The sequence below is a fragment of the Quercus suber genome, unplaced genomic scaffold (assembly GCF_002906115.3).
Source record: "Quercus suber isolate HL8 unplaced genomic scaffold, Cork oak 2.0 scaffold_218, whole genome shotgun sequence".
Lineage (NCBI taxonomy): Eukaryota > Viridiplantae > Streptophyta > Magnoliopsida > Fagales > Fagaceae > Quercus > Quercus suber.
The window spans coordinates 459787-486162 of NW_027069676.1; the positions used below are offsets into that span (position 1 = coordinate 459787).

At 32.6% G+C, this 26376-nt stretch overlaps 1 protein-coding gene across 1 annotated transcript; it reads right to left on the reverse strand.

Annotated features, from left to right (window-relative positions):
• Positions 1 to 30: 30 nt before the first annotated feature.
• LOC112033529 (condensin-1 complex subunit CAP-D2) lies at positions 31 to 10165 on the reverse strand. Its single transcript, XM_024066307.2, has 16 exons — positions 9878 to 10165; positions 8660 to 8973; positions 8389 to 8549; positions 7106 to 8294; positions 6736 to 6927; positions 5205 to 5867; positions 4883 to 5059; positions 4468 to 4535; positions 4135 to 4357; positions 3951 to 4050; positions 3736 to 3851; positions 3597 to 3654; positions 2580 to 2731; positions 2280 to 2478; positions 1327 to 1420; positions 31 to 317 (listed from the first exon to the last, which is right to left on the reverse strand). The coding sequence occupies exons 1-16, from the start codon at positions 10008 to 10010 to the stop codon at positions 314 to 316; spliced, it is 3843 nt and encodes a 1280-aa protein (XP_023922075.1). The 5' UTR covers positions 10011 to 10165; the 3' UTR covers positions 31 to 313.
• Positions 10166 to 26376: the final 16211 nt, after the last annotated feature.

Here is a 26376-nt window from a genome sequence, read left to right on the forward strand (position 1 = left end):
GGACCAGATTTGAGATAATAAGCAGAAACGTAAGAGCTACTAATGTTTGTGTCTTCATTAAGCAGAGCAAGATATATACATGACTCACTTACAAACATCTTTCTTTTCTACTGGTCAGATAGACATGTAATATGTTCCACCCAACCCCCCACCCTGCCCCTTTTGGTACTCTTTTACCTAACTCAAGCAACAGTATTACATCAAATCATTACAATACAAACACCTTCTACAAAACAACAACTTCTCGCTTCCATTCACCACCAAAAAAAAAAAAAAACATTGGATTGATCAGAATAATTTCACACCCTTTCTTCTACCTGCATATTCATAAAAATCTGTTAAATAATTTGTTGCGTTCAACATAAATAAAAGATGGGTGAGCTTCAGTGATGATAAAAAATGTGAAATCTATATTATTGATTCTTTGATGCATTGTTCAAGAATATCACTTCTTGCTGGAAAATTATTTCAGTAAAGATTTTAAAGCCCCCTGACTGACTCTTTCTAACCCCCTTCCCAAACCGTATGCTGACTTCACTGCCCTCACATCTCCTGTCCAGGTCATGCCCTTTATTTGGGGTAAGTATTACCAAAATATCATTTGCCTTATATGTAATGCATGTGTAAAAACGGTAAAATACCATACCACAAACATCATTTGAAACATTTTGTTTGTCTCAAGTTCATTATCCCCATTTTTGAAACTAGTTTGAGTATGAAGTTGATGCTATTAAATTTATCATGTGCCCTTTTAAATGGTGTTAAAAAGAATGCAAATTTTTGTTATAAATGTGGCCTTCTTGAAAAGCTGTTTCACAATGCATTTTCTAATCTATGCAATATGCTAAAATCACAAAATAAAGCATGACTTAATCAGTAATTTACTTGGCATTTTCAAAAGCGATTTGCAGCATTTATATCATAATTTTGAATGGTGTTTGCTATAGAAATACAAAAAGTCCAAAATGATAACCAAATTGCATATGCAAAAATTGTTTTATTGGTAAATTTATCCCAACTCTAAATAACCCTCTTGCATTAATCATTTGTAATGATGGCAATCCATCCACTCAACTGCGCACAAGTTTGCTTGCATCACTATTCATTACTTGCCTAAAGAACCCTTATTCATCATGTTGAAAACCCTCTTGATGTAAAGGTGTAATAAGTCATAACAAATTTAAACATTTAACAATCGCCTTGATAGAAAGGCAGAAGTTCTAACTATGAACAAACTATATACATTTTTCATGATAGTTTTCTTGATATATTACGTTCATGAGAGAGAGAGAGAGAGAGAGAGAGAGAGAGAACTACAGATTCTACCTTCGCTTTGACCTAATACTTCTTTTGGTGGATGCAGAAACATTGCCCTTTTGATCTTTCATGCTGCTTTTCTTAGCTTTGGATTTAGTGGCCCCTGTAAATGGTAGTACTACTTCAATGTCATAGAACATGGAAAATAAATTGACATATATAAAATTTTTTCCTTCTTAATTTTGCATAATATACATAAAGTAGGATAGGGCATAAACTAATTCTAAGTTTAACTTTTGGTGATTGACAGAGTCAGAACCAGCTGACATTGAAGTTCAATAACCAACACAACATTTAATTAAACAATCAAGCAACAAAATTATTCAAAGAAAACAATCAATTGCAAGAGACTTAAAGAGATCTTTCAAGTACAATTAGGTCATGTAGTTTTTAAATTCTTAGCAAAATATATTTGAATTACTTACTCTAAGAAATGGCAGAAGCCTAATCCTAAAAGAAAACCTCATTAAACGGAACTGGAAAAGAAAGGGAGAAAAAAAAGATGTTATATTTCGCTGCTTGCATAAAGAACTCAAAGAAGTGAGTGGCTGTGATGCTTGAAAGAATATATTTAGACCATCAAAAGATGCATTTGATTTACACTGATGAGAAAGGATTAAAATTATTTATAGCAATATTGCATGTTGTGGGAAAACTTATGATAAAATGTCCAACTAATACTATAAAGTCCTTAAGCATTTAGTTAATACAGTCCTTACTCAACTATATAATGCATCAAAAGAAACCTCATTGCTGCACATCATCACACAGTATGATTTACTCTTATATGTTTTCAGGAATAAAAACCATATCTTTATCATTAACAGACTAATAAAAGGCAATGATCAATTTTTCCAGCAATGTTGTTTAAAGCTTCTAAACTAGAGTACCATCGGCATCATGAAGAAAAAAAAAGTATAAGAAATTAACATTAAACCATAGCTAAAGCCAATTGAAGTAACCTTCAGTATCAGATTCTGCACTATCTTCTCCATTGTTCCCAGATACTGGTAAACCTTCCGTGCTACCAAATCTCTGCTGATGAATTTGGGCATTTCTTGCAGTCACTTCTTGCTCCTTCTTTTCCACATGAAATTTATTAAGTTTATCCTCAAACTCCTCAATGCATGATTTCAGTTCTGGTTTTGCAAACTTCTTGCTCTGTTCCCCCAAAACCCCCAAAACAAGGAGTTAGTGTAAATAGAAAACATATCTTGAACATTTTGAATGAGGTGATACATGAAAATAAGATAAATTAATGCCTTGTTTATTATATTCTTGAAATGGTCCATCACAGATTCCTCTGATAAGGCATGTTCATATGTCTTGAATGACTCCATGAGTTTTTTCATTCCTTTCTCAGTAAATGCCAGCTGAGAGAGGCAGTAAGAAATATATTCCCATTGTGTGATATCTGCACCAAAAGAATAGTCCCCCATTGTAAGTTATATTTTGATCATTTATGAAAACAGAAAACAGCAGACAGCTAAAAAACCAAATTGACTTCTTTTGGTCTAATGGCATTTGGGACCCATTTCAGTCTCAGGAGTATCAGCAAAGGATATGTGGCCCTTTAAAAATTTAGAAAATAATAACTTAAGGTATTCTCTAAAAAAAAAAATTATAAGGTGAAAATGAGAAGCAGCCTCCCACATCCCATACTTGCTATTAAAAAAAAAATTAAACAAAACTAGAAGTGAAATGATAGCCTACTGGTCTTAAAAATATGAGCAAGGTCTTATCATGTGGATATAAGACTCAGAAATGTATGAAATTGGTAAGAGTATATTAAAGCTCATGCTTAAAGTGTAGTTACAGCTTTCAAATGGCTCAAATTACTAAGAGACTAGAAATAGCAGGGTTATCATCAACTGACCAATAGCAAGGTTATCAATGACAGACCAATAACATTCTATACTCATGTTGAAAGCATCTGCTATACAAAACGACACATGATTAAGAAGGAAAAAAAAAAGGCACAGAATAAACTAGATATCAAATCAGTAAATCAATGCAATAGCAAACATGAACCAGAACTTGTCAGGTTGGTGAAATTGCTCTACCAAAAAGTAAAATAAGTTATGTTTTCAATCTGAAAAACTGCTATTTCCTGAATCATATTTTCTTCAAAAATATATTAATGTTTAAAAGAAATGAAGAGAGACATGATTTAGCTCTTGCTTGGTACAACAGTGTCATATCTGAACTCTGACAAGAGTGGCATCACCCTTGCAAATGGTTCAATAAGAATAAAGTACAAGAACTGAATGAATGCAAACCTGTAACTCCATTAAATCTATTGCAGAGCTTTTCAACAAGAGCTTCCATTTGTTTGTCCTGGAGAAATTTCAAAAGATAGCATCTAGTCATCATTATGAAAAATGCTTCGCAATTCAACCTAGTTAAACAATCTAATACCTTCTTGATGGAAGCAATTAGGAACTGCATGATGTTGCAGAAAGACTCTCTCTTCAGATTCCGGATAGACAATTTGCCAAGTATATCAGGAAGCAAATTATATATTGGATTGCTTCCTGTTGACATAATAGGAAAAAAACATTGTTCATTTGACCAGGAAAAAAAATGACACAGGACAACAATCAGCACATTTTACTGGATGTCTCAAAACTTACCCTTCTTAGATAACTCATGGAAAAAAAGTTTGGCTAGACTTGAAATGCGCTCTTCTTCATCTTCTAACTGTATAGCCATTTCATTTATATAACCTTTTACCTGATCAAGCAAATGACCACATCAGCCTCTAGATCAATATAACAAAAGCTAAAGAACAAGTAGAAATAAGCCAGTCTCTCAGACCTTCATCATGTCATTCAATATGAGATGCGAAAGCACCAGAACAGCATTCTTCCTAACAGAAACTGAAGCATCCTGTAACCGAGCATACATGTTCTCAGTCCATGGTTCTAACAGGTTAGGAAACCGAACTGCCAAATCTCCAAGAGCAATAGTGCAATTGGAACGAACAGTTTCTGAGGATGCATTCTCCACAACAGTGAAGAGAAGCTGTAGGTTCGCATCACTGAAAATTCAAGCACTCAAAAGCTCAAGCATCATGTTTCATTTCTTAATGAGAGAGAGAGAGAGAGAGAGAGAGAGAGAGAGAGAGAGAGAGGGAGCACGAGATCTCACCAAAATTTTGCATCAATGATCATAAATCGACATAAAGCAAGCATTCCAGATGCTTGTAGGTCCGGATACTGAAAAGAAAGCAGAAGTATTGGGCAAGATAAGAATGATTACTCAAACAGTAATGAGCTAAATGAACGCTTGTATGAAGAAATTTTATCAAATTATATTTGAAACAATCATATCATGTGTTATATTGTAAATTTGTAGCCTTAGATGTGACATCAGTCCAATTTTTTTTGTTAAATGGAAGCTTCATATTTTTTATTTTTTTAATCACGTTAATGACATCTAAATTTAACTGAATGAACTACAAAGCCTGATTTCAAATTTAAATGTAATGGGAAGATCATACTTTGATATGGTTAAAGAATCATGGAACCACTGAAATGGAGGATGAGAAAACTAAGGCAATCACCTTTTGCATCAGACTAAAATTTCTGCAAAGCTTTGACAGGAAAGGTGCACAATGTCCAATCAAGTTCTTTTCGCTGGAATTACCAGAAATAATCTCTTTTTCTGCTTTGTCAGTTAATGTATCAAGCATTGCATCTGCAGATGCAGCAAGACCTAGCTCGGCATTGATATTATTGTCCTGCAAAAAATTATCAAAGGAAGAAATCTTCTATATCAAACCAAAAAATTAATAATGAAGAAAAATGAAAAAATCAAATATCAAACAACCAATATTGATACCCTATTACTTTTCATTGATAAATAAGTACAGAATCTGATCTTACCTTAAGTGTATCAGCCGGTGTTGTGCCATTACTTTGTAAGTTGTGACGATCAATATCCGCCTTTTCTTTTGCAGCTCTTTGTTTCTGGATCTTTCGAGCACAAGATTCGACATATAATAATTGATTCATGGCAACATGACTTGCAATAAATAAATATCTACTCAATTTCGCAACTTGCACTGTGGTAAGTATGCTGGCACTGCCACTGTCAATGTCATTGTGCAACTCATCTCCTCCGCTACAATCAAACACAGAACTAAGGGATTTCTTCACTATATCGGCAGCTAGTGTTTCTGGAGTGGGATGAATTGTATATATGGCAGCTATTGCTTTATCAGCAGCAGCATACCATATATTCTCTGGAAGCCAAGATCCTGCAATTAAGCTTTCCAGCATACCAAATACACGACTGCCATTAACTGATAGCAACTTTTTCTTGTCATCATCAGATAATCTTTGAAGAGCAAAGCATGCTGCTCTAGCAAGCAAAGGATCCACTTTAGCCCAACGACCAAACCCGATATCAATAATGTCTTGTAAGTGAGAACCAAGAATAACAGGGGAAGATTTTGCCGCCATGCAAAGGACAGATAAAGCACCACGACTTTGCTCTGCAGTGGTTCCGCTAACACTAAAGCAAAAGAAATCCCATAATGCTGATATCTGCAGAAACAGTTACTTTATTGAGGAACCACTTCTTCAAGTAATGGTAGAAACATAGTTTCAACAGAGCAAATTCTCAACAATGCTAAAAACTGATCAAGCATTCATAAAGCAGGACAGACCATGATCCATGATAGAAAGTTAGAAACTAGCTTTCTGAGTAAATTTCCAAATTAGATCTGAAACCCTCTCTCAGTGATCATCATCAAACTCAATTATCATAAATACCTTCTATTTGCTTCTCATTTCAAACATATTTATCCAGTCTACGACAGATATTCTCGTTGAAGAAGTTCAAGCAGAACAAAAGTGTCTACTCAAACAATAAAAATCCAAATATATTCTTAGCTATAACCAAGTTTGTCAAAATATAATAAAAAAGAAGATTAAAACTATTGGAACAAATGGATAATTTTGTGTTTGAATATTTACCCAACTTTTAGTCAAGTGGCTTCAGATTGTGTAGTGAAAAGCTCAAGAAAGGTATTAGAAAAACCTAATGTTCAGATTATAAGGCTGGGCATAAAAGTTCTTAACTTGGCACAAAACCTGAGCAGAATTGCACGATCTACAGTTTGTCCATAATGGGCTCACCTACAGCTTAAGCTGTTTAAGCTATTATTTATTTTTAAAATTTGTGTGTTCATGTGTTAGCCCCTATAATTGAAGGCTAGAAATTATATATCATCTTCGAAGCTAATTTATAATTTATTTTATACCTATTTAAATAGTAGATTTTAAAGGCTGAAACAGTCATCATTTTATGCATTTTTGTGTGTCAAAATCAAGGAATGTACTAGACATGTTAGAATAAAAGATTGGAACTATTTGATACAAGATATTATTCAGAAACACATACTCCACATACCATGCCAGTAGATATATCACCTTTGGACACCAAGGCCGCAACAATAAACTCCAGAGCTGCTAGATCTCCTATATTTGAATCTATGGCAAGACTCAAAAGATTTTTTGCAGTTTCTACTGGGTTTTTCCTTATATAAATTGTAACAAAGGCATTCTCCACAGCCTCATAGATGGATTTATCCTGAGAAAATACCTACAAAAGAGAGCAAATAAATTGCTATTAATTCCAAATATGGATCAAGAACTAAATCTATTGGGTAAATGTTAGCAAATACATATGGGAAAGAGGGGTGGGGGGGAGTATAAACATCTTGACTTCCAAAGAAACTGTTAGGACTGTTTCCATGGCATGACCAAAAATGAAAGCCTACCAGTGGCAACATCTTGCGGAGGCAGGCTTCTGAACCATCAATCTGGAACTGTTTGCACCTCATCAACAAGAGAATTGTGTTCTCAACATCAGAGGCAGAAGATGAAGCCATTAATTGAACAAGTGTAGGCATAGTGGCAGAGACACACTTAGAAAACCTTAAGCCAGCCTCAAGTGAGGCAACCAAGGCCCTGGTCTGCTCCAAATTCCCAACATCTGGCACAGAATTATCCTTCTGAATAATCTCTTCTTCCATCTGAGTCAAACAACTATCAGTTGAACTTTCCTGCTGCTCTTCAGCCAGAACTTGAGCATCTATTTTATGAACTTCACCATTTTCATTGCAAGTATCATTATCAGAAGGTAGATCATCCACAACACTTTCTGCAGGCACGTCTGGTTCAAGCTCATTTAGCTTCTTCTTATACTGCTCTAAGGTTGCTTCAAATGAAGCTATTCGAAGTTGTGGGCCAAACGGATTGTGCTGCAACATCATTATAAGCAAATTCAGTGCAGATTTCCTGACAATTGCAGACTTATCCTCCAACCTTCCAGCAGCAACTTCTGCAACCTCATTCCACAAACCAATTGAAACAGAATGCTCTTCACATAGTTCAGCCCAAACCTGAAGAACGCGGCTCCTAGTATAAGCTGAAACATCTCGACACCGTTCAAGCAAAATTTCCAACATGGCTTGCTTGGTTCGGAGACGAACAGATTTAGAACTCACTTCACCCTCATCATCCTTAAACGCCTTTGCAACTAACTTTCCAAGAACCCCAACAAGAGCATTCCTTATCTTATAAGATTCCCCACCAAAGTGTGGGACCAGGACTCCAATGTTGGTTGAAATCAGCTTTGGCAACCGGTCAGCAATCTCTACCAGAAAACGCCCAATATTTTCAGCCCCAGCAGTGTCCTTCACATAGTCTTTTGGGTTAGTCCTACCAATCTCTCTGACAAGGGCACTGGCCAGGCTTCCATCAGCATACTTCTTCTTAGCACCAGCAACTGCTTCAGCCATGGGGATAACAACAAAATCATATTTGTGAATTAGGTGCATGATAGAAGCACACGATTGTGCCAGGTAGTGGTATTTTGTAGCGCATGACCCAATTATACGGCATAGAGCATCTTTTGTGTCGGAGTCTTTTAAAAGAATTGGATTCTCAAACATAGAGAATGTATGTCTACAAAAACACAAATCATAAAATTTCAACTTAAAGTCCATTCACAAAACAGTAAAACTATACCTAAAATATAATTGTCAGTTATCCAACTTACTTCGCAATGAAAGACAGATAGTTTTCATCTGGGTCCGTTGAACCAAAGAGCAACACAAGGTTGATCTCTAGTGAATTAGCAATCAAATTGAGTATCCTACCCCTCTGAGGCTCCCAATTCCATGAGTTTTTGATAAGTTTCTTCCTTGTAGTTGCTATTACCTAAATCCATGGCCAAAAGACTTCACCAAATTGCCAGCAAAAGTTGCAATATCGCACCCAAGATTGCCACATACATGAGAACATGCAAATAGTAGAGAGAGAAAGAGTACCTTTGGATTGTTGCTGGAACCAGCATTGGACTCCTCAGCAAGAACAACATTGATGAGGAAAAATGTGTAGATTTTAAAAGCATTACGATGTGAAGCAACCCTATCGTGCACCAGAGTGTCATCATCCTGAGTTCGAGTAAGCGAATCAACATTTGGAAGAAGAACACTGAGATTGGATCGAAGACTCTCTACGAGATTCAATTTACAAGATGAAGGGAGACTAGCATAGCCACGAATCAAAGAATAAACACGATCAAAGATATCTTGATCTTCAATGCAAAAGAGCTCCTTGTCGGAAAGATCAAAAGAAACACCTATTCAAATAGATAAGGACAAAAAAAAAAAAAAAAAAAAAAATCAGTGAGATTTCTATCATGAAGGGAAGAAATTTGGTTGTGCAAAATTGAAACTAAAAAAAAAAAAAAAAAAAAAAATCAGTGAGATTTCTATCATGAAGGGAAGAAATTTGGTTGTGCAAAATTGAAACATGAACTACCTTGTTCTTGCAAGTACAATAACCCACTACATGTAAACATATTAGTTGAATTAATCTCTTTCTATTACTTCTTTCGTATCAAAATATCGCAATATGTGATACTTGTAATTATCTCTAAACACCAAAACAATAATCAATAAATAAATAGTCTAAACTTTCAAGTTTCAAAAATAGATCCCTTTTCTTTTCGTACATTTTCTCGGAAATGAGAAACTACACTAAGATATTTGTTTGGTTCCCGAGAGAGATTGAGTTTTAAAACAGAAACAAAAACAAAGTAAAACCAATTTGACGTCTTACACTTACGCTTCTTAGTTCCTGAAAGACATAAAATTCAGCAAACTGTAGCCAAATGCAGAGTAAACCACTCCCTTTTAAGTTGATTTTTCGCTTTTTCTCACTTCAATTTCAAATTTCTTTTCATTTCAACATATTCCTAGGAAACAAATATAACTTTACCCTTTTTTTAGGGTTTCATATAGAAAAAAATAAAATAAAAAAAACAAAAAACAAACTCAAGCACTATTTGATTGCTGAAATTATTGAGGTCAAAAACAAAATTTATAAATTTCACTTAAAAGTAGAAGAAGAGGAAAATTTAAGTTAAAATTATCCAAATAAATGTACAAAACTAATCAAGATTGGAGTAGAAAATGAGTTTTGAGTTTCGTTTTCATTTTCTCAGCAACCAAACGGAATTGTTAAGGAAATGAGAGAGAGACCTTTGACGAACTCTTCAAGTTCAGAAGAACGAAGCGAAGCGACATCGATGGAGTTCTGAGCGTAAAGGCGGTTATCTTCGTGGTCTTCTTCTAGTTCTCTGAGGCTCTGTGGGAAAACGAAGTGAGGAGCCATAGCCAGAGAGAGAGATTCTTTCTATGTTGGATCTTTGAGAATTTGGAATTTGGATCAAAAAATTCAAATACAACTGAGCAAGCGGGAATGTGTTTGTGACTGAAAGCAGACGAGCCAGGCCGGGTCGGGTTTGATTTTCTGGATCTGAAGTGGGGACAGATAACTAATATAAAAACTATCCATATCCCAAGCTTTTTGCGCATTCTTCTTTTTAAGTTTACTGACATAATTTTTTATTCATTTTAATTTAAGATATTTCTTTCTTCTATTCAATTAAACTATATGCATAATAATTTTTATTTTAGACATAGAAAATATATTCATTAAAATGAAAAAGAAAATTCCAGTATAAACAGATGTAAAGAGAAAACAATTCAAACACTAACATAAATAAATCATTAAAAAGAATAAAAGGGAGTTCATTAAAAATCACATTTTTTTAATAATTCAAAAATAAAGAAGAAGAGATTTGAAAAAAATAAAAACAAAAACCAAATTTTTTTTTTTTTTTAAAAAGTGAGATTAGAATTTAGAAAAAAGGAATCGAAAGAAAAAAAAAGTGAAAATGATGGGTTTAGTGGTCCTATTTTATAGCCAAAAAAAAAAAACCTCTGTCTCTATTTTTTATATATAATTTTTATTTTAAGAATCTAATTACGTACACAGATCAAATGATACCTTTTTTTAGAAGAAATTGAAATTATACATTGTATTAGTTTATACCTTTTTTAAACCATGGTTCATAGATTTCTAAAATATGTAATGATTTCTCATATTTTATATATATATATATATATACTCGTTTATTTTTGCACCCAATAAGTCACTTGTCATTCATCAAAAATAAATAAATAACTTGCCACAAAAATTTAAAAATTAGATGGGCACATGGTGCATGAATTCGATTCTAATTGAAATCCTATTTAGAATCTAATTAGATTTGGACACTTCGAATTTTACAATCAATAATTCACTTGACACAAAAAATAAAAATTAGATGGGATATATGGCACACAATTGGACTCTAATTGAAATTCAATTTGGATTTTAATTTGATTTTCTTTTAGCTTTGGCTTTTATTATATACTAGTATGTAACTCGTGCTTATGTACAAGAATGATGAATTGTAGTAGTACTATTAATGTTAGCTTGGGTTATAAAACATATAGAATATTAATTCGACCTGGACATTTGAATGTACTAAAATAGTTTTTTCTTGCAATTTTTATGATATTGGCAAGTCAAGTTTCTCATTACACTACTATTATGTATATAATTTTGAAAATTACTATTGGGTACTACATATACAATACTAATTCACAATCATTGTTTGTGAAATTCTACTAAATACAACACAAAAATAAAAGAATAAATTAATCCAATAGTATCTCCTAAATTGAATGGGAATAGGTGCATGAGATCATCCAACTCAATTACAATTTGTTACGTTCAAGATCCTAGCATACAAAATATCTAAATATATAAAAACAAAACAATATATAAAATATGCTCATTAGTTTAGCGAAAAAATAACAGTAAAAATCTAAATAATTTAATTTGTATGGAAAGCTAACAAAAGCGAAATTCAATTTTGAATCTAATTAAATGTTCTCTAAGTATTGGTTTATTTATATTGAATTCCTCGTTTTCTACATAGAATTAACTCACTTGGCACAAAAATAAATGCCTATACTTAGTATAGCAAATAAGATAAAATCTATAATAATATTTATTACTTATTAAAAAAAAGCCTATACTTTGTTTTTTTATAAATAAGTTAGAATATCAACTTATAGCGTTTATTCTAGATGATTGTTCATTTGTTTTTTATCATCAAGTCAAGACACGTATTGGTTTTGGTGAGATGACAACTAAATTGAAAGCATGAAAAATTTCTCCTACACTCGGTTTGATGTGCAGTCCACTCGACCATGCCGTTAATTTTGACATCACAATTTCTGAATTTGTCCTCTTCTTAGACACTTTGTCGTAATTGATCCTTGATTTCTTCTTTTTCATGCTTGAAGAAAAGGGTTTTTGATGTAGGGATTTAGGAAAAAACTTTTGGATAAATGTCTAATTTTACTCACTATGTATAAAATTATGACTTTTGTTTATGCCAAAATTGACGGAATGGCCAAGTGGACTGCACATCAAGCCAAGTGTAGGAGGAAGAAAGAGGTAATTGAGTATAAGGAAAGAAAGATGTAGATTTTATTCTAATTTTTGGCAATTTATCCCCATCTTGCACTGCGTGAGAGTTAAAGGAGAGTTGTGGCAATCAATTGAGAATGCAAAGGCAAACTCACAAAAAATAGAGAGTAGATCTATGTTTGTGAGTTATATGACCATGGACTAATTCATTCTAATAAGTTTTCTATTGGTTTCTTTATGTCAAATTTAAGGAAACACATGTTAAAAGATTATGGAACGTGTGGATGCTAGTTCACTTAAATTGACCCAAACACATTGCACAATTTTATGGATTATCAATACGGAACCTTTGCATAAGGCGATGAAAATTCATATGTTCGTTCGAATTGAAGAATATTTGGTGTAAAACTTGTAAAATGGCATGGTCATTGTTAGTGAACTCGTCAAGAAAATCTAGTGAAAAGAACAACCTAAAAGTGTTAGAAAGCTTCTCCAAAATCTCACTAGCAAATTTACCAAGGAAGTTTTTCATCAACACTTTCACAACGAGTCTCTGGAAATGTTTCAAATCAGTTATAACACCGGTAGAGAATGCTACCAATCCTAGCTTCTAAGAAGAAAGTGGATGAGATACATTCCCCTCTGTAGAGATACAGACCCGATTCAAAATATCTCCTGAAAATAGACCTCTCTTCTTAAAATAATACACAAGTATTTGACCAAGATCAAGAAAGAAGCTTATGTTTATTTTTGGTTTGTAGCCAAAAGTGGTTAAGTTTGAAATGAGGGTGAAGCAAAGTAAGTCAATTTACAATGCATTTGTTTCTATTAAATGTTCTTCTGACTGGTACAGACTTAGCGAGGCTCGTAAACATATCGTAGAATGTAAGTATAGTAAAGAAGTCTATTAAAAAAAAAAAACTACTATTGAGATTTTTTTTTTCTTATGCAATGTTTTTGGGTCAATTTAAGTGAATTAGCATCCATACTTTCCATAATCTTTTACCATGTTTGCGTCTTATCTTTGTTAACTTGTGCCATTTAGCTTTGTATTTTTAAACACACCAAGCCACTTGCATCTCCTAAGAATTGGGTCCAAGCTTCCTCAAATTTAACATAAAGAAACCAATAGAAAACTTATTAGAATCAATTAGTGCATGGTCATATAACTCACAAACATAGATCTACCCTCTCTTTTTGGTGAGTTTGCCTTTGCATTCTTAATTTGCTGCCACAGCTCTCCTTTAACTCTCATCCAATGCAAGATGGGGATGAATGGTTAAAAATTAGAATAAAATCTACGTCTTTCTTTCCTTATACTCAAATTACCTCTTTCTTGCTCCTACACTCAGCTTGATATGTAGACCACTCAGACATTACGTCAATTTTGGCATAAACAAAAGTCATAATTTTTATAGATTAGACATTTATGGAAATTTTTTTTCCTAAATCCCTACATCAAAAACCCTTTTCTTCAAGCATGAAAAAGAAGAAATCAAAAATTTGTTACGACAAATTGTCCAAGAAGAGGACAAATTAAGAAATTGCGATGTCAAAATTAATAGAATGGCCGAGTGGACTGCACATCAAACCAAGTATAGGAGAAAGTTTTCATGCTTTCAATTTAGTTATCATCTCACCGAAACCAATTCGTGTCTTGGCATGATGAGAAAGAACAATAATCTAAAATAAACGATATAGGTTGATATTCTAACCTATTTATAAAAAAACAAAGTATAGGCTTTTTTTTAATAAGTAATAAATATTATTATACATTTTATATTTTTTGATATACTCTCCCAAAGTACAGTACATTTTTTGTCGTTAATATATGTGCAATTTCTATGATGACATTATGTAATGTTTGACAGTGCTTTTATTTTTGCGACTTGTCATTTCTCCTGGACCAAGTAAGATGATATTATCCGGTCAAAAAAGTAAGATGATATCAAGTATGTGATCTGATCCTCTATGATCTTTTTCTGGGCATTGGTTTCTTGCGTCTTTATCTATATGTTCAGTCTTTTCTAATTCTACCCCTCTTTGACCCTTTTCTGCCATGATAATTGATAGATGATAGGACACGTTTTTTCTTTAAAACCTAGCGCCATAGGACGATGATAGGAATAGTGGACTAAGTGTATAGATATTTTTTTTATAAATAATAAATATTATTATTATCTTATTTGCTATATTAAGTATAGGTTTTTTCAATAAGTAATAAATATTATTATGCATTTTATCTTATTTACTAAATTAAGTATAGACATTTTTTTAGAATTTTTTTTCCAATTAACCTTACTTTGCTAACAATTTTGTAAGTTGGCCGATTTTGAAACTATCTGGGAAATTAGCATCTCAAGTTTTAAAAACTCGAGATTAATGTAGAACTCGAGCTTCTAATACTCGAGTTAGGGATTTTTCATACAATGACGTGGAGAAATTTTTCCTCATGGATATCGAGTTTATAAAACTCGCTTTTAAACTTAAGTTATAGAAACTCGTTTTTTGATCGCTTTTAAAACCTACAATCCAGACCGCACTCGTCACTCTCCTATTCAAACACTCAAACTTTCACGCACTCTCCCTTTTCTTACTCATCAATCTTAAGCTTTCAAACACAAACTCCCTCTTAGACACCCAAATCAATTACTCTCACACTCACACATCCAAATTTATCACTCTCACACTTACTCTTAGACACCCAAATTTGTCCTCCTTCAAACATCGAAACCCACCCAAATCACTCACTCTCACTCTCAAATACTCTCCTTCTTCAAACACTCTCATCCTTCAGACACCGGCAGCCACACATTTAGACAACCAAAAATTAGAGACGCTCACTCACTCTAACGGAGACGCTCCTTTCATTGGCGGCCAAAACCCTCAGTCAAAATCCTCCTTAAGGTATGTTCTTTAGGTGTTAGGTCATTTAGATTTTTTTCACCCTTTTAATTTTGCAGCAAGTTGCATGCACCAAGAATTTTGAATATAACACCTCATTGTCATTATTGTCACCATAATCTTATAAGGTAAAAATGTGATTTTTTTGGCAAAAAAGCCAAGCTCTTTTGGTTCTTTAGATGTGTTTTGGCTTAGCTGGTATGTGCTACTTGTGTTAGAAACTAGTTGAATTGACTATTTGGGTTAATGGGGTTGTGATATTGTGTATCATATTTGTTCTCTATGTTGCTGTGAACTTTCTATTGAGCAAGATGCTGAATTTGGGTTTTGTAGTGGTGTTGCTATTTTCATAGCCTAAAGGGTATTTGTTCCTATTTTTTGTGTGGGAATTCTATGCTAGTTTGATGGGATTAGGAGTTTGTATACCATTGCTGTTTGTGTTTCTTGGTATGATCTTTCTCTTTAGATGTTAAAGAAGTCTGAGTAGCTAAAGGAAGGGAATTTGACAGGGTTATAGTGTTAAACCCTGAATTTCAAGTGCAAGTTACAGCGAATAGTTGAAAATAGAAACCTTTTGATGAAGATAATTGTATAACAATATAGTAGCAGTAATTGTAGGTTAGAAGGGTCGAGGAGGTTTGGGGATGAATGAAACATGTATTGAAACCTTGTAGTGTAGCTTACTGGCTGTAAGGAAATTGAAGAAGAGTTATAACTTAGAAGTTTGACATCAAATTTGGATACAAAAAAATGGGCTTGGTTTGCAATAGCACCTTCACTTGTTGTGATAAAAGTTGCAAATGTGATTAGTTTAAAGCCAAGGTTAATCATAGATAATATGAGTAGAATGTTGGAATGAATTATGAGAAGGGGAAAAGAGATTAAAGATTAAGTTTTTATCACTACAATTACTATAATTTAAAAGTTAAGGGATCCTTGAGAATCCACATATTTTTAATTTGAATCATTAGCTTATGCTTTTCTAAATAATTCATTTTAAGACCGTTAATTCTCTTTCCATTATTATTTTAAGGCATAATGGCCTTTAAATGTGTAGCAAGTGTAACGATATCATGGATTTAAAAAATAAATAAAAAAATTTAATGAGGATAGCATGACATGCATTAGTTGTATACTAGTCTTCTTCCACCAATATCAGAACACCTTGGTTAAGCATATTAGAATGCAAGGCTACAACTAAAAAAAAAGAAATTTTACAATTATAATAAGTTTGTCTGGTAAAGCCACAAAAACATCATCCTTGTTTGGATTCATTGTTATAAAATAGTTTTGGGTTTTTTAGTTTTATGATAAATAGTGTTGGTTGTGAGGTCAAATAGCAACCTTATGTACTTACTGTCTAAGTTCATATTCACGTAGTTGAAAAAAAAAATCCATGGAATGTTTTGGATGCCTTTATCAGGTTTTCCTATATCTTAAAGAATGAAGAGCATATTCTATGCGGATTCCGCTGTTCATAGGCAAGGATTGTATTCGTAATGTTTTGGACACTGACAACATTGTCTGCATCAGGTTCACTACGGTCAAATATCTCATCATCATCAATGTTTCTCTCAATGTCCCTCTCAAAGTCCCATCATTTAATCCTTTCTTCATACTCATCTCTATCAACAAAATCTTCACCGTTAATGGAAGTCTCATCAACATAGTCACCATCATCGTCGTCGTCATCAGCATCATCATCATCATGAACATCATCATCCTCTACATGTGTAGAATACTTATATTGAGCATTTGGAACTGTAACTTGTAAACTTGTGGTTGTTTGTTGAATTTCCTCGATACCAACTTCTGCACACGGCTCCAACTTTATGTATAACTCAATACCACTTACTTCGGGTATTCTCTCCAACTTGTCAAACATGATCTTTACATGTTTGTCTGCTTCTATTGTCATATACTCGTAATTAATCCAATGCTTCAGGACTTCATGTGGAAATCGATAAGTAATTTGTATGTTGTGCACAGCAGGATTCACACACAATTCTTCCATGACTATCATCTTCAATTCATCCAGAGTCTTCAATCTATGATCAATTTGGATATAATAGCACTTTATACCCAACCCTTCAAGTGGCAATCCCTTGTTCGCATTGACATTCTTAAGCAGACACTATGGTATAGGATTATATCAATTACAGTCATTGTGAACCTGTTAGAGTCAAGTTACTATGTTAGTTAGAAAGCATTTTATCTAGTCAAACTACACAACACAAATTCCAATTCATTCAAAGTGCATGAATTTTTTACACATTCGTTATACATTTCATACCCAAATCCTTTTTCGGTCATGTTAAGACTACCCATTTCACACCCAAAAATAAAATTAAAAAAAAAAAAAAAAAAGAAGTCAAAATCCTTGTAAAAGTATACAACATTTTATCTAATTACATACCCATTTCATACATAATACAAAAAATGCGTAAATGCACTTTTAGTCCCTAAACTAATTAACTCGTGTTATTTTCGTTCTTTCCGTCAGTCAATTGACGGAAATATCTAAGGTGACTGACGGAGGAATTAAAATATTATTAAAAATGCCACATCAACATCTATTTTTTTTTAATAATTTATCAATTTTAACTAAATAAAAAAAGAAAAAACAGAACTAAAAATAATAAAAAACATAAATTTAGATCTAATTTATTTTGAACAAGAACATGATCACATATTTAAATATCAACACAAGAACATAAGAGCACAATCCCAGAACCAAATATAAACTCAAATTTAAAAACATAAAGAACACAATAACAAACATCAAGTTATTCAAGTCATTTTTGTGTTTTATCAAGTTACACATAGCTAAGCAAAGAAAAATTGATCTCCTGCAAAATATTTCAAACTCGGTGAGTTGGCGGTTACAATTACAGCTACAACTCTTAAACCCAGATCTCCTACAAAATCAATCTTCTAGAACCAAATTTGAATCTCCAGCAAAACAACCAAACCTAGAAGACCCATAAACCTAACAACCAAACTAATCTCCAAAAAAGCAAACCTTAACCTTCAAACCCATAAATTTTCCTGAGAAACAAACACAAAAAATCCAGATTGGTTAAATTGTGAGAGAGAAAATGAATCATCAATGAAGATCAAGTCAGATGGCCACAGTAAAAACAAACCAAAACCCCTAATTTTCTCAAATCCAAAAATTATCAAATCAACGGCGAGCAAATTTGCTTATCCCTCTTCTGAGTTTTGATCATGGAGGCTTCGGTGCTTGGTGGGCAGCATAGATCAAAGAAAACGATGGGCAACACGGAATCTTCCCCTTGTGTGTGTTGTGAAACTCAGATCGGTGGTAGTGGCTGTGGTTTCCTTCCTCACCATTCACCACCACTAGCCACCATCAAGGTAGCCTCCTTGATCTCTCCTTCTATCTTTTCTTTTCTTGGACTCACCCACTCGGTGCCTCTTTCTTTGATCCATGATGGTGTGGGGGGTTTGGGTTGTTCAATGGTTCAAAATATGTTTGAGTTGTGGTTGAAATTTGATTGTAGGATTTAGTGGCGATGGATCTAGTAGTGGTGGTGTTGGAGGTCATTCAGGTTTGGTGTTGGTGGATATGGGTTAGTGTGGCGGATTGTAGTGGTGATCATTGGGTTTGATGGTTTAGGTTTTGATTTTTGTGGAAGAACACATCACCCATCTTTTATTTGATTTACAATTGATTTTTGGTGGAAGAATGTATACAAATTTTGGAATAGAAATTCTTTGAGTATTGTTCTTGTTATTTGGGTTTGTGTTCTAATGATCTAGGTTCATGTTCTTGTGTTCTTATGATCTATGTTCATGTTCTTGTGTTCCTGTGATCTGGGTTCATCTTCTTGTTTATTTTTATTCAAATCTGATGTATTTTTATGTTTTAAATTTTGTTTTTATGTTTTTTAATTTTGTTAAAATTAATATATATTTTTTTTAAATTAGATGCTGACATAGATACTGACATGGTATTTATTATTATTATTATTTTGCCACATCAGCGTTTAGCATGCCACCTCAGATATTTCTGTCGGTTGATTGACGAAAATGACTAAAATAACATGCATTAATTGGTTTAGGGACTAAAAATAGTAAAATTAAAATGTAGGGACCAAAATGGAAAAAAACCAAAATGTATGGACTAAAAGTGCATTTATGCCTACAAAAAAAGCCATTTCATTACACATTCAAAGGGCATGAATTACATACCCATTTCATTACAATTCATTCGAAGAGCATGAATTTCACTACCCATTTCGTACCCAATACAAAAAAAAAAAAAAAAAAAAAAAAAAAAAAAACTTGTAAGATCATGATAATCCTCCGTGATACTTCAACAAATTGGTGTTTGCTCTGATACCAAATATGACACAGGACCAAAACAAAACTAAAACAACAATAAATAAAGGGATATGATCTAGGAGTCAGCACCAAGCGAAGAAACCACTAAGAGTAGCACCAGACCAAAGAAGATCAAACGGCCATTTTTTTCATTCATCAAAATATCAACTCTCCCTCAGGAGTACAATAGGTTGCTTATAAAGAATTGTTAAACCCTAGTTCTAATTGGCTAGGAAACCCTAATTGCCTTATTACAAAAACAACCTTGCTTCTAAATTAAAATACTAATAGCCTAATAAACTAATAGACCTAAAACATAAAAATACAATTGACTTGCAAACATAAAAATACTAAATAATAATCTTCTTGCGTCTCCCGCATACTAGCACTTGCCACATGGAATGCCCTTAAAACACAAGGGATTCAAGCACTTGCCACATCATCAAATTCACTTAAGTTAACCAAACTGACTAACAGATCTAAGCATAGGGGAGTGAAGTATCACAAACATACCACAGGGTACCTCTATACCATATGGGTGGTAGTTGCATTCTCAAAAACAAAGTTAATAAATAAACAAAGAGATACATAAAGGTGACAAACTTAGGACACAAATGAATTCTTACCTACCCGATCATAATAGGAAGCTAACGTGCATTCTTGCACATACCTAAAAATTAAGCATTCAACAAAATATGTATGCTGAAATCTCCTTCACACCTTCAATCCTCCATGTTTATTTTATTCTATCAAATGCCTTTAAGCTGGATAATGCAACAACAAAAAGTCATAGTTTCCAACATGCTTTTATCCTTTTCAAACCCACATGGTGGACTATGTACAAGAAGACATGTATTTAAAAATTTCATACCACATCAATTGGTAGCTACACTAAATCATCTCTCATGCAGCATAGAATTTCAAAACATAAAAGAATCCTGATATATACTATTATAGATGAAGCAAGTGTGTGTATGCCACTAAGAGTGTAAAAATAAAGGGGCGGATGTAACTTGCAGAATATTTGTCTATCACAACAAAATTGACTGATAGTTCTCTGTCCCACGAGTCTAGACCATACTCTAATTCATTAGCCTAGATTGTATTGTCTCTCAAAAGTTAAAACCCATAGAATGAGTACTGTTTATTATTGCACTATATATTTTGCATTTTATTAGATAGATAATGATTAAAGTCCTCCAGGGAACATACACCACTAAGGTACCTAGTACCATAATGTAGAATTAGTACTTTTTACAGTTACTGACTACAGATTTGCCCTATATCAGATGGACACAGATTAAAGTGTTCCATGGAACATACACCACTAATGTACCCTGTACCTACAATTTTCAACCATTGGCAAATAATACAACAGCAATAATGTATCTCCATTTTTTTCCTCTTCAATTTATATCTACTTCCAATGGCTGCATAAGTGTATTTATCTTATCTTAAGATTAATCTCAATCACTCCTGATGCCCAGACAGCTTTTAGTGCTGCTGCACAATTAAACTCAAACTTCATGTATTGGACAAAAGAATCATTATTCTTTGAGCAATTCACAAATAAAAAATAAGGTTGTCTCTGAATCTAAAATCTCCTACAATAAAGTTGTTGCCACAGCATTTGCTTAACTCAAAATCATCATCCAATTTCAAGAACTGCTACTGAAGAAGGCGGCAGCCAATTTCAAATTCCCACTATGGAACTCAAAGTTTACAAAGCAGACAACATCTAAAACTTCCAATTGATTAACACACACATATCATCAGTAATGGTTACAAGCCAGAAACCAGAGTTGTTCAAAACAATGCATGANTCCTAGGAATCACATTCTTAGGAATTTGAATGCTAGGAGTAATGTGGATTCTCCCGTACCAAATGCCACATAAAGACAGTAACTAACCCCACAATGTTGCGGCATAGCACAACTATGAATGGGCTTTGGTTGCAACGAAAGGCTGAAAATGTGCACGCATTTCAAGGTTGAACCGATATTTTATTAACCATTAGTTTAAGAGCAAGAATTTCTACAATAAATATTGGTTCATTTTCTACAATAATATAATAAAAAAGTTTTGATACCATTTTTTAAAAAATATAAAAAATTGTCAACAATAAAATGTTTCTAAAAATTATTTCTAAACCAATAACCTAAGGGCATCAGTTAACATTTCCTAACTACAAAAAATCATTATTTTGTGAGTTGCATTAATAACTTTTGACAAATTTGAACTTTTTTTTTTTAAATATTCTGACAAATTAGAATCATTGAGTGTACTGTTTGGATTCCTTATGGCAAAAAAAAAAAAAAATCCGTTTAATCATCATAATTAATTATGGGGAGTTGAGGACTCTTCTAAAAAAATATATGGGGACTCGCAACAAGTTGTGCTATGCTATATTAATTGCAAGGGTAAATTATTATTAACAAGATAATTTACTTGATAAGAGAAATGATGCTTTTAGGCCATACAGAAATTATAAGTGAAATGATATTTTTTAGAATGAAAATATTTTTGATAATACTTAATTAATCATAGGCTTTAAAAAGATCTAATACTATTTTTTTTTATAGGGAAAAACAATTATTTGAATGGTAACTGTGATAGAATATAATGATGGTTGTTGTTGCCGTGATCAATAAGGTAATAATGAATCATTGGATGATTGCTATTATATGGTGAAAATCTATTTGCTTTTATATACTTGGTATGAAATAATAAAGGGTAATTTTTTGTTAGCTCGACTAATAAAATCTTTTATTGATATCAATAAAAAGGAAAGGAAAAAGAATTAGGTGTGTCAAATTCTTGACCTCAAGGGGTTGAGACGTTGAGTTAGTGGTTTTCAAAACCTCTTGAGATCTATGAAGTCTTAGGTTTGAAATCGTTAATTAGCATTCAAATCCTTTAGCTAGTATATTTGAGCCACCCCTAAGAGATTCTTCTTTGTAATTACCTTATATCTCTTGATACACACTAATGCATTTAAAAATAAATACAATTAGATACATATTAGCATTTGTACCTAAACTTAATACTATCAATAAAAGATTGTAGGATAGAGTATGCAAATCATCCATTTTTTGTTGATCCATTTTTGTTAAGAAGAAGAAGTATATATTTAATTATACTCATTAACATAATTTTTTTTATGGCGATGTAATGAATTTATATAATGTTTAATTTTTTTCAAATAATATATGAAGATTGATTTATTATAAAAATATATTGAAAATGAATACAAATTTTAGAATAAGGTAAATTTTTCATTCACGTTTAGACTTTAAGGGTGCGTTTGGATATTGCTTATTTTGCTGAAAACTGAAAACAATAAAAAAATAATTTCCTGATTACTGTTCACACAAACAAAACACTGTTCATTTGCCTATTTGCACTGTTCATGGGACATGAACAGTGCAATAGGCACTAAAAAAAAAAAAAAAAGCAGACGTGAAACGCTCCAAACGCCAATCCAAATGATCACTAAATAATAATAAGTTTTGGCAAGGTAGTTTGAATTAATGAGGTTAAAGCGGAATGAGCTAAAGTAATTTTAAATTGGAGAGGAACTTGACACAAAATTATAGTGTAATTAGAATCTAGTTGTAATTATTTATTGAGCTTATATTTAAATATATTTCTGGAATCATATATGTGAGATGCAAATCAAGAATCATATATAAACTAAAGAAAATATTTTAATAAAATTAAAGATAAATAATAAAATAGATGGTACAAATAAAAGAACAAAAAGTACCTCAAATTACATGAAGAATTTATATTGGGTAAGACCAAGTTTTAGTTTAAAAAACTCATGAATTATAAAATAATTTAAAATAAATAATTAAACTTCTTCTAGATTTCTTTAAACTTAATAATTGAGTTTTTGATGAAGTAGCATTTTAAATTTTCTGAGACTTTGGTTAAAAAATTTCATTTAAACTAAACTATATTAATATTTTTAATGAATTTAAAATTTAGGGTTTAATTTAAAATGGTAATAAAAAACTCAATGAGAATTATGCAAATTACCAAAGTCTTTAATAGATGGTAACCACTTGGTGCAAGGAAAGCGTAACAACTTGTTGTAGAGAGGGAAGATATCCACTAGGTTCAATCACAACTCCTATGACCCAACTCTTATTTTGGTTAATTTTGTCCATCACTATGTCAAAATAAGTCAATTTGGTCATCTTGTCCAAAATTTTTAGCAAATAAAGTAAATTTTTATTCAATACTCATTAAACAGTGAATATACGGGGTTCGTTTTGTCATTTTAATTGTACACTAGGCACGTGTCACAAAAACGATACACAATCAATCATCTAGACTTGTGGAAGATGGTGTAATTTTTTTTTTTTTACAAGATAGAAATTATCCTCTAACATAATCAATTCACTAATCAACAATTAAGCAATTATAAGTATAAGGAATCTTATCACTACCCTAGCCTATCCCGAAATACCAACCTATTGAACCTTTGCTCCAATACCCAACTAGACTTGATCTTGTAGTAGCCTTCTTTCCTTTGTTGTACAAATCTCCAATCTGTGATTAACTCCTTTGCATGGATCCCAATATGTGACTCACTCGAGCAACTTCAATGGTTGTTGGTTGCAAAGTTCTTCACTTCATCAATAATAAGGATCAGGAAGCACTTGGTTACAAAACCCTATAACGTACAAACACAGTAACTTCTCACTAAGAAAAATAAACTCTTGGTTTCTATATCCATGTGTGATGGCTCTTAAAATAAGCCTTATATATGTCTAGGGTTGTGAAAAAAGAAACTCTAAACAAATACATCAATATAGGCTAAAATTCAGATATGGAAATTCTGAATTCGTAAAGCTCGATAGATCGAGTTAGTGTCGAGCCATTAAATCTCGATAGCAACTTTTAGTCGAGTTATCTGTCGAGCTTTAGTAAAACAACTTTTCTTCATTTGTTTCTTAGATCAATCTTCATGTCTTTAATACAACCACTTGATATGTATCAAACCTAACTTAGATCTACCCAATTTACAAGTAAAGTACATTTTATCGAAGGATTAGCTAATTACATAGAAAATATGACTCTAACATTTATGTTTAACAATAATGAAAAGTAAAGATTGAGCCTTGAATATCTTGAAGTAATAGTCAATTTTTTGAAATCTTCTCATATCTACCGATGAGTGGCGGATGATCGCAATGAATATGTAGTTTGGTGAGCACCCCCTCTTTTTTTAGGAAATGTTACCCATACTTGCTAGATTGCAGACTTGTGCAACCTTAGGAGCAAGGGAAGACGTTGTTGCTGATCAACGCCCATAAGCTCCATCTCACATCAAAGAAGCCATGAAATTTTAAAGTCACATACAATGTATTACCAAGTTCCGGTGCAAAAGCTGCAAAATGGATAATCCTCATTGCAGATGAAGAGCTGATTGAATGCGATGCACACGTTGCAACTTGCAAGCGTTAGCTGCGATCCAAGAGTTCACCAATACACATAATTAAGATATCAATAACACACTTCTCATTTAACATGCTTCTCATTTAAACAATACAGAATTATACATATAAGTAAACTGATAATTTATAATAATAATAAAAAAAAAAAGTAGTAGAAGGAAACCTAGGCAAATGGGGGTGAACTTTAGTTTAAATTGAATGAAATGAAATGAGTGGAAAAAGTATGCATTAGCGTTAGCTGCAATCTAAGAGTTCATCAATACATATAATTAAGATATAATAGCACGCTTCTCCTCATTTCAATCCCAAAATTTAACACAATACAGAATTATACATATATTTTATCAAAATTTAAATAACAGAAAAGGAAACCCTAGCGGATGGGAATGAACTCAAAATCTATGTTAGTTTAAATCAAATGAAATGAAATACATGGAAATTCGAAAGAGTTCTGTGAACGGAAAAGTATGCAATATGTTATAAAAATCAAAGAGAAAAGTCAATTCAGGTTCGTTAGCTCAAATTACAAAAATACGAGGAAATTCAAAAGAGTTTTGTGATTGGAAAAAATATGCAAAAATATCAACTTAGAAGTATTTTATGCTAAGAGGTGTTGTGACTTTAGCCATGGTTGGTTGGCCACTATAGATGAAAATGCCTATACTTAATATAGAAAATAAGATAAAATGCATAATAATATTTATTACTTACAAAAAAGGGGATATTTGGGGACTAGCATAGTAAGGGGATAGAATATAGTAAGTTAACACGAATTTGAAATGAATTTGCAAACTAGTATCTTGAGTTTTAGAAACTCGAGTTCCATATAAAACTCAAGACTTAAAGACTCGCTTCCTACTTGTTGAGTTGGACACTATTATGCCACATAAATCTCAAGTCTTAAAAACTCGAGTTCTACAGAGCAAAACCAAGTCTTTAAGACTCGATTTTCTTTGAAAAATATAATTATGCCACATAGATCTTGAGTCTATAAGACTCGAAATTTAATAAAAATATACTTGGATCTCGAGTCTTATAGACTCGATTTTTGCTAGGCAAAATTTTATAAAACACAGATACGCATTAGTAAGTCATTGAATGCTCTCTCACCCATAACACTCAGCCTCACACTCCTTAGTAACTCACTGCCTCACTCACACTTCTCACATCACACTGTCTCTGATCTCACACCACATTGCCTCTCTCTGTCACTGCTCCTCCCTCTCAACAAATTTACATCTCATGTAAGGGTTTGGATTTGATTGTCATTGCAGTTGGGTATTATTTGTTATTGGGTATGGGTTAAAGAGTTTGACTATTTATTTGATAGATAGTTAACATAATTTAGTTAAGATACCAATATTGTGAATTATAGAATTTTGTTTTGTTAGTGTAAATTTTTGGAGTATTTATTTGCATGGTTTTTGTTATAAAATTTATTCATCATTTCTAGGCTTTTATCTAAGAATCAGAAAAATCACACACACCCTAAAAAA